Source organism: Gastrolobium bilobum, unplaced genomic scaffold (genome assembly GCF_033153095.1).
Source record: "Gastrolobium bilobum isolate Gb01-03AN ecotype WA unplaced genomic scaffold, APGP_CSIRO_Gbil_v1 utg1896, whole genome shotgun sequence".
NCBI classification, from domain to species: Eukaryota; Viridiplantae; Streptophyta; class Magnoliopsida; order Fabales; family Fabaceae; genus Gastrolobium; species Gastrolobium bilobum.
In genome coordinates, this window is record NW_026895813.1 from 18,551 (window position 1) to 35,579 (window position 17,029).

The 17,029-nt window shown below is 33.3% G+C and overlaps 1 protein-coding gene across 2 annotated transcripts; it reads left to right on the forward strand.

Moving 5' to 3' along the window:
* The first annotated feature begins 8,218 nt into the window (after window positions 1-8,218).
* Window positions 8,219-14,281, forward strand: LOC133296143 (rRNA-processing protein fcf2-like). Of its 2 annotated transcripts, none has more exons than XM_061495092.1 (7): window positions 8,219-8,357; window positions 8,491-8,571; window positions 11,397-11,634; window positions 11,898-11,958; window positions 13,241-13,318; window positions 13,405-13,520; window positions 13,982-14,281. In XM_061495092.1, exons 3-7 carry the CDS (start codon window positions 11,399-11,401, stop codon window positions 14,094-14,096), a joined length of 606 nt encoding a protein of 201 aa, XP_061351076.1. In that variant the 5' UTR covers window positions 8,219-8,357; window positions 8,491-8,571; window positions 11,397-11,398; the 3' UTR covers window positions 14,097-14,281. The 2 variants fall into 2 exon arrangements, with proteins under 2 accessions (XP_061351076.1, XP_061351075.1); XM_061495091.1 differs by having other exon boundaries at window positions 8,227-8,362.
* The last annotated feature ends 2,748 nt before the right edge of the window (window positions 14,282-17,029 follow it).

A 17,029-nucleotide genomic window follows, 5' to 3' on the forward strand; every position in this document is an offset into this window, starting at 1 on the left:
TTTTTTTATTTTTTTGGGGGTGGGGGGTATACTTTTATAACTTTGGGCTGTTCAGTTTTTTTTTTTTTTTAAAAAGCTCACGGTCCTCTGTTTTGGCTGAATTTCAAATTAAATGATATTGTGCTTTGATTGTTGTTCAAATATAACTTGCTTAAGGGCGTTGGGTACGTGTCATTTAGTGAGATTCTCGTGAAATTGAATTTTTTTAAATTTTTAATTTTCGGATATTATCGTAAACTGAATATTTTCATCATATTTCTGAAAATCGAGATTCTCGATTAAAAAAAATTTCTCCTCTATCAAACGCCACCAGAGTCACAAGATTTGTTTGAGAAAACATGTCTTTCCGTAACTTGTAATATGCGTGAGAGGCAATTCTATTTGAGCCGTAAACATTCACATCATGAATCATGATGGAGCTAACTCTTCCAAATAAAATTGTTTGCATTTACAAAAATTTGAATTTAAGATTTTATTTAAACGGAATCAAGCATATACCATTTGAAGGGATTTAGATAATGTACCTTCGTAGCTTTTGTTAGAGATATATAAAATCATTAATATAGCATTACTTAATAATTTAAGCTTTTGGGTTAAAATGATTGTTTATATAGTATCAAAGCTTTATGTTATGAGTTCAATTCTCACCACTCCATAAATAATTAAATTTTGTGAAATTTCTTAACACAAATAGGTGAGTATGTGCATTCAACATCTTAAGTTTTTTTGATTGAAATGATTGTTTACACTTCTTGTAGCTTTCTTTTCGTTACTTTAAAAAAGGTTAAAAAAATTAAGTGGGTTTCACACTTATTCGCAAGCAGGATCTCAGATGTCACTTTTGAATTCTACCGTGGGATGTTTAATTTTGTTTATTTTTATTATTATTATTCTCCTCGTGCTCTATTTTTTCTTCCAAAATTCGTTGGGATGAACTTTACAATCGGCTAGTGTTGTACCCATGGCCATGGTTTAACATTAAATTAGCTGAGATTAACTTGTTTTGTTTTTGTATGTCCTTTAAAAGCTACTCGTCCTATGGGGAAAAAAAATCTTAATTTAGACGCAGGTATGCACAACATTTTGATAATAAATGTATAAGATTAATGTTGGATATTCAAATGCGATGTAGTCTCATATTAGTTAGTAATGGATTAAGTGAAATTCACATGGGCATGTTTGGTGCATAGTATAGGATAAGGCCTGATACTATCCAGCGTTTGGCATGGCATTGTATAAAAAAATATATTGTATAAGATAATATCTTGTAGTATTTGGTAATGCACTGTATAATACTATATAGGATAAAAATAATTATTTTAGGGGATTGGCATGGCTATTGTTAAGTATTGGCCTCAAACTCTAGAGAATTCTCGTATCATTTTAGGGGATGAGGTTCATACGTCTTTTTGGATGGATTCGTGGGTGTCAGGATGTCCTCAACTTGTTTCTCTGGCCGTTCAACCTATTCCTCCTATTATGACTCATTGGTCTACGTCTCAATTTGTAACTTGTTATGGTAATTGGGACTGGCCTTTATTCCAGCACCTTCTTCCTACTTCAGTATTAGACAAGATTCGTAGTGTGCTCCCTCCTACAGTGGATCCTTCTCCGGACCGTGTTATTTGGGCAGGTAGCCAAGATGGGATTTTTTCAGTGAAATCAGCTTATAACTATCTCATGGGTACCTCGCATTATCATCAGGATAGGATTTGGAAGGTAATTTGGGCTTGGCCTGGTCCTGAACGTATTAGACAATTCTTATGGCTTCTCTACAGAGGTTCTCTTTTAACTAATGTTCGTAGAGTGCATCGTCACATGGCTACAGATGCAGCGTGTCTGAGATGTCATTATAATCTTGAGGATAGTTTACATGCCATTAGAGATTGTCCTGGTGCCAGGGAATTATGGGAGCATTGGGTTCCTTTTAATAACCGTAGTGACTTTTTCTCCATGGATCTTCACCTATGGATTCAGACAAATCTAGGATTAAAAGGTCCGTTTCAAACTGATCGAACTTGGCCTTTGTATTTTGGGGTGATAGCTTGGTGTTTGTGGGGGGAAAGAAATAAGGCGATCTTTGATCAAACTAGCACCTCGAAGTATGGTCTCATTAGGCACATTACCTACACTTATGGTAATATTCAATTGGCTAATGAAACCCTTATTAAGATTGGTCATCAGGAGCTTAGAAGAGAGGAACGTCTTATTCGCTGGAATTTTCCCTCTGAGGGTTATGTTAAACTTAATGTGGATGGTTCCAGCATAGACAGTTGGCAAAGGACTGCATGTGGTGGAGTCATAAGGGATGCTGCTGGGAACTGGTTAACTGGTTTTACAAAATTCCTTGGGAGTGGTACTTCTACTTCAGCGGAAATTTGGGGGTTCTTGACAGGTATGGATCTGGCTTAGCATAAGGGATTCAGGAGAGTCTTTGTGGAGGGTGACTCTAAGGTGGCTTTGGAATTTATAAGAAAAGAGTGTGACGTAAGTCATTCTCTTTCTGCTTTAATCATCCGAGCTCGTAGCATGCTTCAAAGAGACTGGATTATTCAGTTTAGTCATACTTATAGAGAAGGCAATTTTGTTGCTGATTGGCTTGCTACTCATGCACCTCATCAGGATGGACAGCTGATTGTGTTGGATGTCCCTCCAACGACTTGTTTGGAATTGCTTCGTAATGACTTGAGGGGAGTTAGTCTCCCAAGATTGTGTCCAGTATAGGATTTTTTTTTATGTTGCTTTAGTTTTCATTGTATTTCCAAAAAAATAATAATTATTTTTAATAAAAATATGTTTTAATAAATAATTTATATAATTCTTCAAAAAATAGCATATGATATTAATTTCTATAAAAATCTATCGATCAGTGTGTCCAAAAAATAAATTAATTTTTATAAAAATAAAGATATTCAATATTTTAAAATTTAATATATTGAAAAATTAATTTTTATTTTAATATATTAATATTAAAATAATATATTAATTTTTGAGAATTGCACTGTTCAACGATATTAATACACTAATCCCTGGTCAGGCCTAATCCCTCCCCCTTAGGTCGAATTAAGTTATACATTGTTTTGCTGTATTAAGGAATTCTGTTGTATAAGCTTATACTATACGATATCAAACCAAACAACTGAAAATGTCACAACGTATAGTATAAGCTTATACTATCAGGCCTTATACGTCACACCAAACATGCCCTATAAGTGTGAGAATCTATAAACTTAAAACCAATTTCATGTGGCTAGTTTAACTTAATTCATTGATAGTAGTCCAAATATTTAACTAGAGGCTAGTAGAGTACTTTAGCCCTAACAATGGGGAGGAGATATTTTTTTTTTACCGGGAAAACATAATTAATGAGAGAATGATAGGAAGGTAAGTTTGATGAAAAGTTTAAAAAAAGATGTTTAGTTCACCGAAATATTATCAGAAAAATGTATTTAAGTTTGCAAAGTGTATATTTGGTTGAATGTAAAATAGTGATGGGAAAATAGGTTGAATTGACCAAAACACCTCTTATTAAAAAAATTTAAAAGAACAACTGCATACAAGTGAGGGTCATTTCGGTCCACAACTTGGTGCCCTTTTTTTCACTTCCCCATCTATCCTAAAATACCACATCTTAAGTCGTATTTTGGAATAGTTAATTTCACCAAAAAAATAACACAAAACTCATTTCCTAGGCTTCCTATTTACCTGGTATTTTTTTCCCAAACATGATCTTTTTCAATTGTCACCCACATTTTCCCATCAAACCCAAATAAAAACCTATACCAAACACACCCTAGGTGTAATTTATTTTTGTGATATTTGGGACTATTAATTTGAGTCTAATTTAACAGTTGAAAAAAGATTACAAAGGTAAAAACATTAAAGTAATAAATAACATAACCCACCCATCTCCATATATATTAATTTATGACCCATTTTTTTATCACTAATTTATTATTAAATGCAATTTAGATTGAACCTCTCGAGTCTCAACATATTCCCATTAATCTAACCATAATATAGAAATTAATAAAATGTAATAATTATAAATTGTTGGTAAATATGAGATATGATATTGTAACAACCAAGTAATGTTACTACCAATCAATTTCACCGTTAGATCGATTATGTTGATCCAACGATTATATTTATTTCTATCTTTGTATGGTTATGATTCCCAATATTTAATATTTTATATTTATTTTCATCTTTATATGATTATGATTTCCTATATTTAATACTTTCACTTTAAAATTTCCCGATGAATATCTATGTAATGATTAATTTATCGGTGCCCTAAGTATTCACAAACTCGTATATCAATTATAAAAAACACATTAAGCTTGCGAAAAGTGAAATTGAAATAAAAAATCCTAAGTAAGTTGAATTCGCAGTATCGGAGAGGGCTTGCTTTGCCATCTTCATCGTTCGCTACAACAGCCGTTCTCAACCCAGTCGTTGCATATTGCTGGAGAAGGAAGAGGAGCCAATACCTAAGCCACTGCTGCGTCGCAATAACCTTCAAGGTTAATTATATGATTTTTTTGATAGATTTTTTTTTTTTTGCCAAGTTGTTTCTTTCCATTGTGGAGAACAATAAGAGATTGTATAATATTCAAATTATATTATTGACATAATACAACTCCGGCGAACAACTTTGTTAGTAGTGACGGAGCCAGAATTTAATTTTAGTCGGGGCCAACAAATTTGACACATCAAAATATTTATCATAATTACACATACCTTTTATTTTTTTAATAATATAATATATTTTATGATATATATTCTTTTTTTAAAAACATATTCTGAGATCATAATTGGTAACATTAATTTTTAAAATAATAGGATTAATGTTATTTTAACAAATAATAAATATTTATTTAAAATTTAAAATATAATATAAAATTCAATTTGTAAAGAAAGTGAAAATTATATGTATATATACATATATGAAATTTTAATGTGATTTTTATGAACATTTTCATGTGATCTTTATGAACATTATTTCATGTGATGTTAAAGAAAATTTATTTCATGTGATCTTTGTGAATAATTTTTTTTATCTTTTACATTTCAATTTGGTTTGGGCTTATAAACTTTAGATGGTGTATTAAATTATGATTTTAAAAGACTTTTTTGAGATAAAAAATCTTATAAATTTTAATAGAATTTATAAGATTTGAAAGGACAATATGGATTTATACAATTATAAAAAATCATATAAATTTTTAACAAACATTCAAAATTACAAGAGTCAATAAAAATAATAATAAAGAAATACAATGATATTAATAAAAAAGTAAAACCTATTATAATTTTTTCAATTAGTAAAACTTAATATAATTTTTAACAAACATTCAAAATTACTAAGTATCATCTCTTCACATATCTAAAGCTATACTAGTCCTGCACACATCAACATCTTCTTATTCCTGCTCTTGGGTTTGACCAATGAGTTAAAAATTATCTTCTTCATTAACTGGTGATACTGAAGATGAAGATGCATCTACTGATTCAATTGAAAATTTATTTGAACGACATATTTTGCGAAGAAAGTTATGTAGTACTACACATGCTAGCACAAGCTCTGCTTGTGTTTTAAATGGAAACGGAGGTGCTGACTTAAAAATTGTGAACCGTGATTTAAATATACCAAATATCCTCTCAGTTACATTTCTCAATGATGCATGACGAAGATTGAACACAAAGATTATTAGGATTTTAAATAGAGCTTGCCACCGGATTATTAAGATTTTTAATATGTATCATTGCCAAACACGAAGAATATTAGGATTTTATACTCATTATAATCCAAACGATATACAAAAGAAGAAGGTTGGCAAAGAATGTATATGGTAAGCTTATTAGTTCAATTTTAGAGAATAGATACATGTTTATCGTCAACTCTATAAAACTCTTGGTAAAAAAAAATGAAGCACATCATTAATCATGAAGGAGGAATACCCAAATCTGAGAAAATATATGAGAGTCAAAAAAGAACATACCTTGACTTTGAGAAAATGCTAGAGTAGATTGTGAGACATTGCAGTAGAGAAATCTCAAGAAATCCTAGGGGTTAGGGTGAGATTGTGAGAGAGACATCTTATTTATATTTCTCACTAAAAAGTCTCACGAAATCCACACCAATGAAAATTCCATTAAAATCGTCAGATTTTTGAATACCATAATATTGTTTTTCCTTTGTTTAAAATCCTGATTGAATACCAACGGATATGGACGGAGTCTAAATTAATATTTTAAAATCCTAATCGAATACCACATGACTTTTTTTCAATCCTTTAAAATTCTAATTGAATACCAATGGATTTTCTTGTCCAAAAATAATCCATTAAAATTCTCTGAAATCCTAATCCAGTACACCCTTTTAGTTTGCAACTTGGTAGGCCTTACAGGCCGCATTAGGTTTTTTAGTTTTTTATAATAGGTCAGGCCAAACCAATAAATCAAGCTTTTAATAGGCTAATAGGTCAGTATAGCCGTATAGGCTCTAAATATTTTAGATAAATTTATGCTATTAAAGCCCAAGCATGCAGGCCTAACTTGCCCTATTTACACCCCTAGTTGTAACTTGTGAAGAACATGAACATAGAGGGACAGAGCAAACTTCTCAATTAAAAAGAAACATGGAACAATCAACGATAAAAGTCTAAAATCATTTAAATGACATTACATCCACATAAATCATTTAATCAATATTCTAATATTTTTTTTTTAAAATACAAAAAAACAAAGAATTTGTTAATGGGTATGTACAAGAAATGTTAATACTCCATATATATACATATATCTTCATTGAATTTTCTCTTTAACAGTTTTCACTGATTAATCACCAAAATTTTTATTCCTGTTGTGAAATCAAATACAAATAACACTAAGAAACAATTTAATTTCATTACCAATAGCAACTGTAGCTCTACATTAAACTTTTTTTTTTAAAAAGTAAACGTAAAACAACACTCCATTTTTCAAAAGAAATAAAATCAATAAAACAACCATACAAAAAGTTGTAAATAAATAAAAAAAGACATGAATTTCACTCATGTTTGAAACACTCAATAAATAATTATGGTCATCAAAGACGAAAATTTTCTCTTTTACAATGTTCAAAAATGTAAATAATTTTTTTTTCCATCGGATAATATAATTACCAATGCATATTCTAAGAACATGTATCTGTAAAATCTTGAGAAAGGAACAAAACATCATACATTGTCGCATAATGGGTGGGTTCAGGGTGGTGAGTACGAATAAGAAAAAAAAAGGTTAGAAGAAAATCCTAATTAAAAAAAGATGAAAGAAGAATAAGAAATTAAGAAGAAAGCGTTATCTGATCACACACACACAAAGCAGCTCAAAATCTTCGTCTGTTACCACTGTTATAAATTTAGGTAGGGCCAACTCACAATTTGAGATAGGGGCCAATTATAGTTACTTATATAATTATATATAATAAATAAAATTTACTGAAATGTAGCTGGGGCTCAGGCCCTACCTAAGCATAACATGGCTCTGCCACTGTTTGTTAGTGTGTTTATTCTATGTCGTTTCAACAAGATAATTATGAGTTCTTGAGTTTATTAATACTTTTAGATTTTTTTATATTTACATAGTGACTATATTGATAGTGTTTGAGGATTAGGAAAAATTAATCAGTGCTAGAAAGTATGATCCAAAAGGCTAATTTATATATTATTTGTAATTCTATATATCTCTTGATTGCAAGTCTGATTTAAATTATTTACATTTCTTGATTTTGGTTAATAAACTTAGGCAGATCTTTTCTAGATTCATGGCCCCTCCAAATAAAATTCAAGCTCTTTAAGATATTGAAAAGCAAGTTGACTTCATGAATTCTGATAGCAGTTATTTTGATTAGTGCTCGGGAAATAAAATAAAAAATAAAGGAGAGTGCGAGGCAGACGGGGTTCTTATGTTTTGCACTTTTACTAGTGTGATGGCCGTAAGTAGGGTTGGCAAAAATGAGTCAACTCGTCCTAAATGAGTTGGGTCGAGATAGCTTAAATGAATTGTCAACTCGATTAAATCTGACCGATCCAACCCTGACTTAAACGAGCCAGCCCGTGGGTCAAACGAGCTAGCTCGCGGGTTGATTTTTTTTAATTAAAAATAATAATATCGAAATTACAAAACTGCCCTACGCTAAACATCGTCGTCAATTTCTTTCGTTCCTTTGTCTAACCCTAATCAGCTAATCTGCCCCCTTTAGCATTTCATCGTCAGTCCAGTCGCTCCTTTGCCCAACCGAACCCATTTCACTCGAAGAATGCAATCGAAGAACCCTTGTTCATCAGCTAAACTGCTTTTTATACAGTAAGGTAAGGTAAGGTCTTCGAAGAACCCTTCATTTTGCGCAAACAGGTTTTTTCCCTTTTTGCTTTTTCAATTTTTTAATCTATAAAATTTCACTGCAATTCAAATGGTTTTACATTATTTGCGTTGTTGTTGCAGCGCGACCGAGCTGCATGGTTGATGCCCTCAAACGACCCTTTACTTCATACTGTTTCTGAAAATCTATTGGATCGCTTGCAGGTTCCCTACTTATATTTCCCATTTTGTTTTCTGAAAATATAAGTATTTATTTGCATTTATTTATTTGTTAATTTTATCCAAATGGCCAAATAGGTTGTGTTAATCATTGCTGTTCTCGTTCTGTTTATTTGGGAGATGAACTTTGTCATCTTACTTCAATCCCTTTATTTATTTGTTTATTTTTTTATTACTCTATTTCTGCTCTTTTTAGGAGGAGTAGTCCTTTTATTTTTATATGATTTTTCATTTGTGTATGCGCATAGTTTAACATAGGTCCCGAGTTCTATGCACTATAGAAGTGCATGTTGCTAGCTTGTTATTTTGTTTTTATTTCTCTTTGATAGGAGACAGGAACTCAAATATACTTGGACTTATAGAGTATGTTGAGTAGAAGCTGTTTGTTTTCCCCTCTTTCCTTTTTGCCTGGAGTTGTATCATAGATGAACTAAAAGGTACATGTAGTTGAAATGATAAAGGGGTGAAGAGAAAGGACATGTAGAAGGACCCAAGAGTAAATCTGGTGTGTGCCTTTTAAAAAAATTAATTGTGATGAGATAAAAATAGGGATGTTCAGCGGCTAGATGGTTAGTACTTGCTCTCATGGAGCTTATACCAGTTCTTTTTAGCAGTTTTTGAAGGAAACAATAACTTCTTCATGCCAAAACATTGATGCAGTCAGATCTATGTAAATAAGCATGATCTTTTTGAAGGTAGGAATATGTAGTTTTCATGTTTGAGAGTTTTAGAAAGGAATAGAGGGGAAGGGAATAACTGCCTGGAAAGCTCTATCAAGAGTCCTTACTTTTCCCACCTCAATTTGGGAATTTTTTTGAAGGTTTTCTTCTAATTCTTTAAAGAAAATTTAAAAAAAAAATTACAAAAGAGAAGAACACATAAGAAAACTCATCCGCTAAGCAAAGCTAGCTAATCTCTTTGCTTGCATGTCTGACAAAGAAACCCCTTTGCAATAGCCTATGACTAAGCACCATAAAGAGGTTGTGAAGATGTAATGATACCCTTTCATTTCTGCATTTATTTATTATTTGAAAATTTGCAATAGAGAAATCAATGTGAAGAAAGTATATAAGTAGAGAATGGCCCATAGGAACAAGTAACCTTCATTGCCAATCAAGTATCAATACCAGTTATGTTAATAGGTAGACTCTGTTACTACCTATTAACATAACTGGTATTGATACTTGGTTGGACCTGTTTGGGGACAAAACCAGTATTAGATATGTCTATAATTAACATAATTATATGTCCTTTTGTGCAAAAACTATATAATTAAAGGCTGCTCAGCTTTTATAAATGTATTATATAGATAATTCTTTTGTGTCTCGTTTTCTATCATGATGCATGAAATCCAATGCCTAAATGGAGACATATATAACTTCAGTATTGTGATTGCTGAGTGCACTATTTGTAATTGTCTCATGCATGCCAGGGGTTTTGTCTTTGGATGTGTTATGTAATTGTAGTAACCCCTCTGTAGTAACTCCAACGTCTGGGTGGTTTGTTTCCTCTGTCACTGAATTAATAGTATGCCTTAACAATTCAATCAAAATTTCATTTTCATTTGTCATTGTAACCTTAATTGATTATTTACATTTTATGGTTTGTGTTTTGTATGATGATGATGGTATTTCCCATATATTAGGTTCTTCACGGGGATCTAATGGTCATGAAACTTTGTAGATGATCTAATGATGATGGTGTACTTTTTGATGTTTAGATTTTGATATTGTACTGTATTGGCCATGGGAACTCATAGGACAATTTTTATTTTGTAATGTGTTTGTCTACTGCTATGTTGGGATTTCTTAATTTATTGGTTATGTTTTATTAGTTACTGTCTTTACACCATTATCCATTAGGCAATCAATAGCTTTGGCAGTGTTGATAATTTTGTGCAGTGTTGGAGAACAAATAAGGCTAGTTCCACAAAAATCAATTTTTTTGAGCCAACTCGCGAGCCAACCCGCGAGCCAATATTTCGAGCTAACCAACTCGCGAGCCAACCCACTGGCATCATTTCGAGCTAACCCGCGAGTTTTTTTTGAGCCAACCCGTGAGCTTTTTTCCGAGCCAACACGCAAGCTGATTATCGAGCCAACCCTAACCCGGCTCGGGTCGGGCTGCGTTGGGTTTTCTGGCTCGTTTATTTTTTCGGGCCAACCCTAACCCGACCTATTTTTTACGGGTTGAATGCGGGTTGGGCCGGGTCGAGCCGGGTTGGCCCGTTTTGCCAAGCCTAGCTGCAAGTGTTCCCCCTCAAAACCCAGTGGGTGAGTTGGAAGTTCATTTGAGGGGTGCGGGGTGGGAAAAAACCGGACATACCCGCTCCATTGCCAAGCCTTGTTTAGACCAATTAGGTTCCCTTTAGTGGGTCATCCTGGTACAATGTCTGCCCATTTAAAATAATGGGCTCAGACTAGCCCATTTGAAAGACAGTAGCCACAATTCTCTCCTCAGCGTGTGTATAAAACTGTTACGGAAAATAAATAAGCACAACCTAATCCAAACACATTTGAATTCTCAAGGTTAAGGTATCCCTCTCCTTGCTGTCCGTCCGTAATTTTTGAAAATTGAAATTGATTGATAGACGCCTCCATCTAAAGAATCTTAGGCGATACACCCCAAACTTTTGTACCTTTAGTCCTTAATTTACACCATCTAGTATTTGGCTTTTCTCACTTGTTTTTTTGTGTATGATTAAATGCAATTTTAGGATTTTTTTTATTCCATCTTTCATGTATTGGATTTGTGGGCGATTTCAAAACTAGGTCTAATGGTTTTGGCTTTGGGATCTCATTGTGATTCAGGAATGCCAGAGAGCAAGCCAGTGGTTGGCCTCTCATGGCAACCACAGTTGCCATTCCCATCTTCGTCAAATGTTGCAAATGATGGATCTCATACCAAATCTCAACCCGAGGCATCAAGTAGGACACTTTGGAAACCGAATTCAGAGCTGGTTGATGGGCTTTTTGTTCCTCCGAATGATCCCAGAAAATTAAACAAGTTACTGAGAAAGCAAGTTAAAGACACTGCTGGGAAGAATTGGTATGCGATAAATTATGATCTAAAACAAGTTTGTGTCTCTGAATGCAACCAGGGTTGAAACTTTTTTGTTTGGTTGTTTTTCTATTTCACTTTCACACCACTTAACTGGGTGTAGTGGTAGTTGCCCTTTTTATTAATCAAATATAAATTCATTCATCTGAATTTTATTTAGTTCATTTTGATTATTTCCTATGGTTTGTTCTCTTGTTTTTTGTTGAAAACTATGAATGGGAATTATCTAATTATATTTAAATCTTTGCCAGGTTCAACATGCCTGCTCAAACAATCACCCCTGAGTTGCAGAAAGATCTGAAGTTATTGAAGGTACTTTAGTTTGGAGATCTTCTCCACAATGATTTGGAATAGTGATACAACTCTGGTTAGTGAGACAGTAGTTTGTAGAATTTAATAGAGTAAGAGACAGGGCATTAGTAGAGCTGGGTTGTTTTATTGATAATAAAAGGGAAATAACAAGAGATCAATCTCTTCAAGGAGCACACTGCTCTCTTCTTAGATTTCTCTCTGCCTAGACTTAAAACAAATTTTAGTCTGCCTGCTGGATATTAGTTTCCTCCTATTTAAAGATAAAAGCCTATCAGCAAAAAAGATAGGATAACTAAAAAAGAGATAATATGACTAACAATCCTAATCCTATCAACTTATCGGAAATCAAATGATTCAAAAGTGCCCAGCTATAATAACTAATCCCTTGGCTAACTAACATTATCTTCTGGTGAAGTTGATATGATCTTTCTGGTATATATTTTTAACGGCTGAGGACCTCTAATGTTTCGGACCATATCAAATATGCTCATTTCATTGCCCAATATGATCTCCTGTGAATTTTGCTTAGATTGAGCTGACAAGCATTAGACATGCACACACTTGCATCCAAAATGATAAGAAAGAATGAAAGACAAGTAGGTGATGCTGATTTCTTCAAGAGATATGGTATTATAGTCACAGAAGGATTGAGAAGAGCATTTTTTTGAAGAATGAAAATTTCTTATTAATGCCTCTTATCAATTTAAGTCTTTTCATAATTCTTATGGGTTGTTGTTGCCTTACAAGCCAGCCCCCTTCTCATAGTCCAGGTGTCACGCTTCCTGTTGATAGAATTAGGGTTTTCAGTGATTGGTAGATAGACAGCTGCTCACTTTAGGCTTTTGCTTCAACAAATAAATAATTATTAGCTCTGATCTGTAGTGAGTAATGACTGTTGTGTATCTGATGAACTGAATTTATATGTTGGTTTAGAATATTTTTTAGTTAGGCTTAGAAGACTTCCGGAGACTTTCCTGATGTGGTGAAATAAACTATAATGATGTAAACTATTCTATATAGTGGCATGTTAAACCTTTAGGCCATGGATATGCACATTGAGAGTGCAATGGGAAATGTTGAAACCAAAGTTCATATTAATAGCATTAAAAATAAATAAATCTTTCTAGACATTTATATAGTATTTGCTAACAACACAGATTTCAATGTATCTATCAACTTGTGTCAAGATATCTAATTTTGTTTCATACACCAGTTCTTATGCTTTCATTTCTGGGAAATAGAATCCTTACACTTTGATATGTATATATATTGATGGTTACAGTTGAGGGGTGCCATTGATCCCAAGCGTCACTACAAGAAGGGTGATTCAAAATCAAAGACACTTCCCAAGTATTTTCAGGCAAGTTCAGGGTTGTTACTTGTTCCATCAAAATTCAATTTCTGTTCAACAGGTCTAATTTTTGGGGATCATTTGAAAATGCTCAGGTGGGAACAATTGTAGATTCTCCTTTGGACTTTTTCTCAGGCAGATTAACAAAGAAGGAGAGAAAAGCATCGCTTGCAGATGAGTTGCTTTCTGATCAAAACCTTGCAGCTTACAGGTAAGATTGGCAGTAGAAGGCATAGGTGCCTGGTCAAGTTTAAATTAGCACGTTATTCATTCATTTTATATATGCATGTCCTAGTCAGCTTGGATGTGATGACCTTAGAGAATGAATGTCAGAAACGGTTAAATCTTTAACCAAATAACATTCAAATCAAATCAAAACACATTTTAGGGGGAAGTGGTATTTATTGTCTTTGTTTTTTCGGAAATCCTGCTACTAAATATATGATGTGAAAACAAGCACGTAACGGTATGGTATGTCGGTATTTAGTCCCACTTGTGGGTTGGAAGTTGGAATATTGAAGGTGGAACTGATAAGCCATTTTAAGTTACTCAACCACTTTGTTAGGTTATGTTGTTTGGTAAAAAAGCTTCGTACAATTAGCTAAAGTAGCATGCTTGTTCCTGTGCTTTTTAGGTTACTTACGTTCCCTTATTGTTTATCAACTTTTTTAGGAAGCGGAAGGTTCGAGAAATTGAAGAACAGAATCGTCCAGCTGGGAATGAAAAGTGGAAGATTAAAGGTCGGGATTCTCGGAAGAAGCGTGCAAAGGAAAGGAGGAATTATTAATTTTTCCACCCTTTTGGAGCTCATCCATGTCATTTTCTCTGGTTTTGGACAATCACATTCAATGTTGTCAACAAGCAAATTAGTTCAATGCTACGAAACAGTTTAGAATTTTGATGTAATTTAAAAATCTCTATCTTAAATTAATTAACTATAAAACCTACTAATTGCTATGTTTTTTGTGTTTATTTATTTATTTATTTTTTTGTAAATATTTTTGTGTTTATTTTAGTCTGTCTGTTGTTGGTATCATTTTTTGTAGTATGGAAATTCACTTTCTTTAAAATGAAGTAAAAAACTAGTGGTTGAGTACATTAGGGATGTTCATGGATCATGTTTGTTTTGGGGTAAAAAAGTTTGGAGTAAGAAAATTCATATCCATCAAATTCAAAACCTGGAAGGGAAAATTACCAAAAAAAGAAACTCATGAAAGAAAACTTTTTCACATTTATGTAGGCAATAATCACATTTCATACAATTATTGTCCATATTTTTAGCGGGAGTTCACTTTTTGTAATTTTTTCTAGATAAGAACATAAATAATATTTTTGAAGCCCATCACGTGCATAACTGGAGTTAATTGATACTTTTCTCTCCTTTGTTAATTTGCCTGAGAAGAAGTCCAAAGGAGAATCTACAATTGTTCCCACCTGAGCATTTTCAAATATTTACCAATGCATGATACCCTACATGCCGCGTGGATATGTATTACATAGGTAATTCTATTCACCAAGAAATTATTCCGGTGAAATGTTATTAAAATTGAACTACTAAGGTCAAAAGGCCCTTTATGTGGTGAAAAATAATTTCATCAACTAACCAAAATAGTGCCAGACACGCTGAAAGAATGAGAGGAGGAGAACTCTGATTAAGACTCTTTAAAAAAAAAAAAAATTGGCGTTTTTTCCTTAAAATATGCTATACCTTTTTATATTTTCCTCGTCAAAGTATCAATTAATACAGTATTTACACGTAGATAACGTTTATTTTACGAACGCTTACACATAAAAAAATGGCAATGCTTACCAATAAAGTCCGGCATAATTGATAAATGATTGGGTCTTTTAAGTATATTGATAGGTATTCGATTACTGACGGTGCGTATGAAAACCAGTGTTTTAAAACCCCATCCCACCCCTCGGGTTGACCCGGGTCAACCCTGACCCCTCCCCTCTGAGGTTGGGGTCACAAGTTGAACTCTATATGCACATCGACCCCTCTGACCCCCAAAACCCAGCCGGGTTTCAGTGACTCTCGGGGTCAGAGGGGGTCGGAGCATGTTTTCTTTTTAATTTTTTTTTTCATGAAACAACATCGTTTTATTAAAAAAAATAAAATAAAAATGCTTGCAAACCTAAAACTTATCGTTCTATTCTTTCCAAGCGACCTAGACGTCTTCAATCTTCACCTCGCTGCTATAAATCTTCCAGAAAAGGTAAAAATTTACCCATTCAAATGAAATCTTTATGGTCGTCAATAAAAACAAAAACTCATTCTTACTTCCTTTAAAGTTTCCTTTGTTAGAGACCTTCTCAAAAGAGGCAGAACCGGATCAGCGTAGTGATCTCATTAACTTGAGGTTGTAATTGGTGAATTATGTTAAGTATATTTTGAATCTTTGATGATTGGTGGTTTATTTTTTAATATGTTCATATAGTATATATATGTTTATATCTTTTTAATATATAAAACCGGGTCAGCGTAGTGACCCCGTGATCCCCCGGTTGAACCTGTGACCCCATGACCTCTGATCTCGGCCGGGTCGATGGCCGGGCCGAATTTTTAAACACTGATGAAAACTACTTTGCTTCTAGAGGTAAAACTCACTAATGTTTTTCTACACCTCGAAAGCAGTATTTTAAAACCTTGCCCTACCCTTAGTCGACCCGGGTCAACCCTGACCCCCTCTCTCTAAGGATTGGGGTCAACAATTAAACCCTGCATGCAATGGCAGACCCATCTTATTGCAATTGTCTACACTTGCAGAAACAAAGTTGGGAATTTTTATTTTTTTTCACAGGGGTGGGTGATTCAGGTCAAATAAAAAAAAAAGAAATAGTAAGATTGAAAGAAAAAAAGATAAAAATAAGCCCAACTCAACCAACCCCTAATGTTGAATGGGATATATTTGATAAGATTGATAATGAAGATATAATGCAATATTTTTAAAGAAATGAAAAAATGAAGAATGCTTTTGTAATCGTTCTATTGTAACAGTTTAGTTGACTCTTGATTATTATTATTTTATGTTAAGTTAAAGTTTTGTTTTGTTTTCTTGTTTACTGTTAGGAATAGATTATGTTTATTTTAATAGACTTGTCTTTATAACATTTGGGCTGAATAATGGTTACAAGTGCAGGATAATAAGCTAATTGAGCATCAATATTGTCCGGTAAAGTAAAAAGAAAGAAAAAGAAAATATTGATAAATTACTGATTTCTTTTATTATTTTTACTACAGATGTTAAAAAGAGAGCACATGACCAAGTTGATAAAAGCAAGGGACAGATTTAGACCATTGGATTAAGCTATGATCATGATGGACAACTATCACTTAGGATATATCTTTAGGGGGCGTTTGGTACCCGAATAATATTTGGTAACCTGGGAAAGCAAACTTGGGAAAAATTTAATGCGACGTTTGGTACCCAAAAAAGGGAATGCTTCCCGGGTAAAAATATTTCCCGGTTGTTTGTTGTTGTGTGTGAAGCTATGTTCGGCAATCAATGCAGGAAGTCCATTGATTAGGTGGAATACATTTTTGCCCGAGGATGTGAAAAGGAACCACGAATATTGAACCAAAATAACCTTGTGTGATTGTACGATCTTGGAACAAATCGAGTTGGTGAAATGACCTGGTAGGTGCATGTACAAAGAAACGAACAAGATTAACGCTGGCAAAATTTAAAAGAGAAAAAAAGAGGATGGATCGAGGAC

Bases quoted from the DNA above. Each gene is read 5' to 3' on its own strand.
- LOC133296143 (XM_061495092.1), top strand. From the start codon at position 11,399: ATGCCAGAGAGCAAGCCAGTGGTTGGCCTCTCATGGCAACCACAGTTG. The intron at 11,635-11,897 runs GTATGCGATAAA...AATCTTTGCCAG, and splicing joins GACACTGCTGGGAAGAATTG to GTTCAACATGCCTGCTCAAA. The intron at 13,319-13,404 runs GCAAGTTCAGGG...GAAAATGCTCAG, and splicing joins CACTTCCCAAGTATTTTCAG to GTGGGAACAATTGTAGATTC.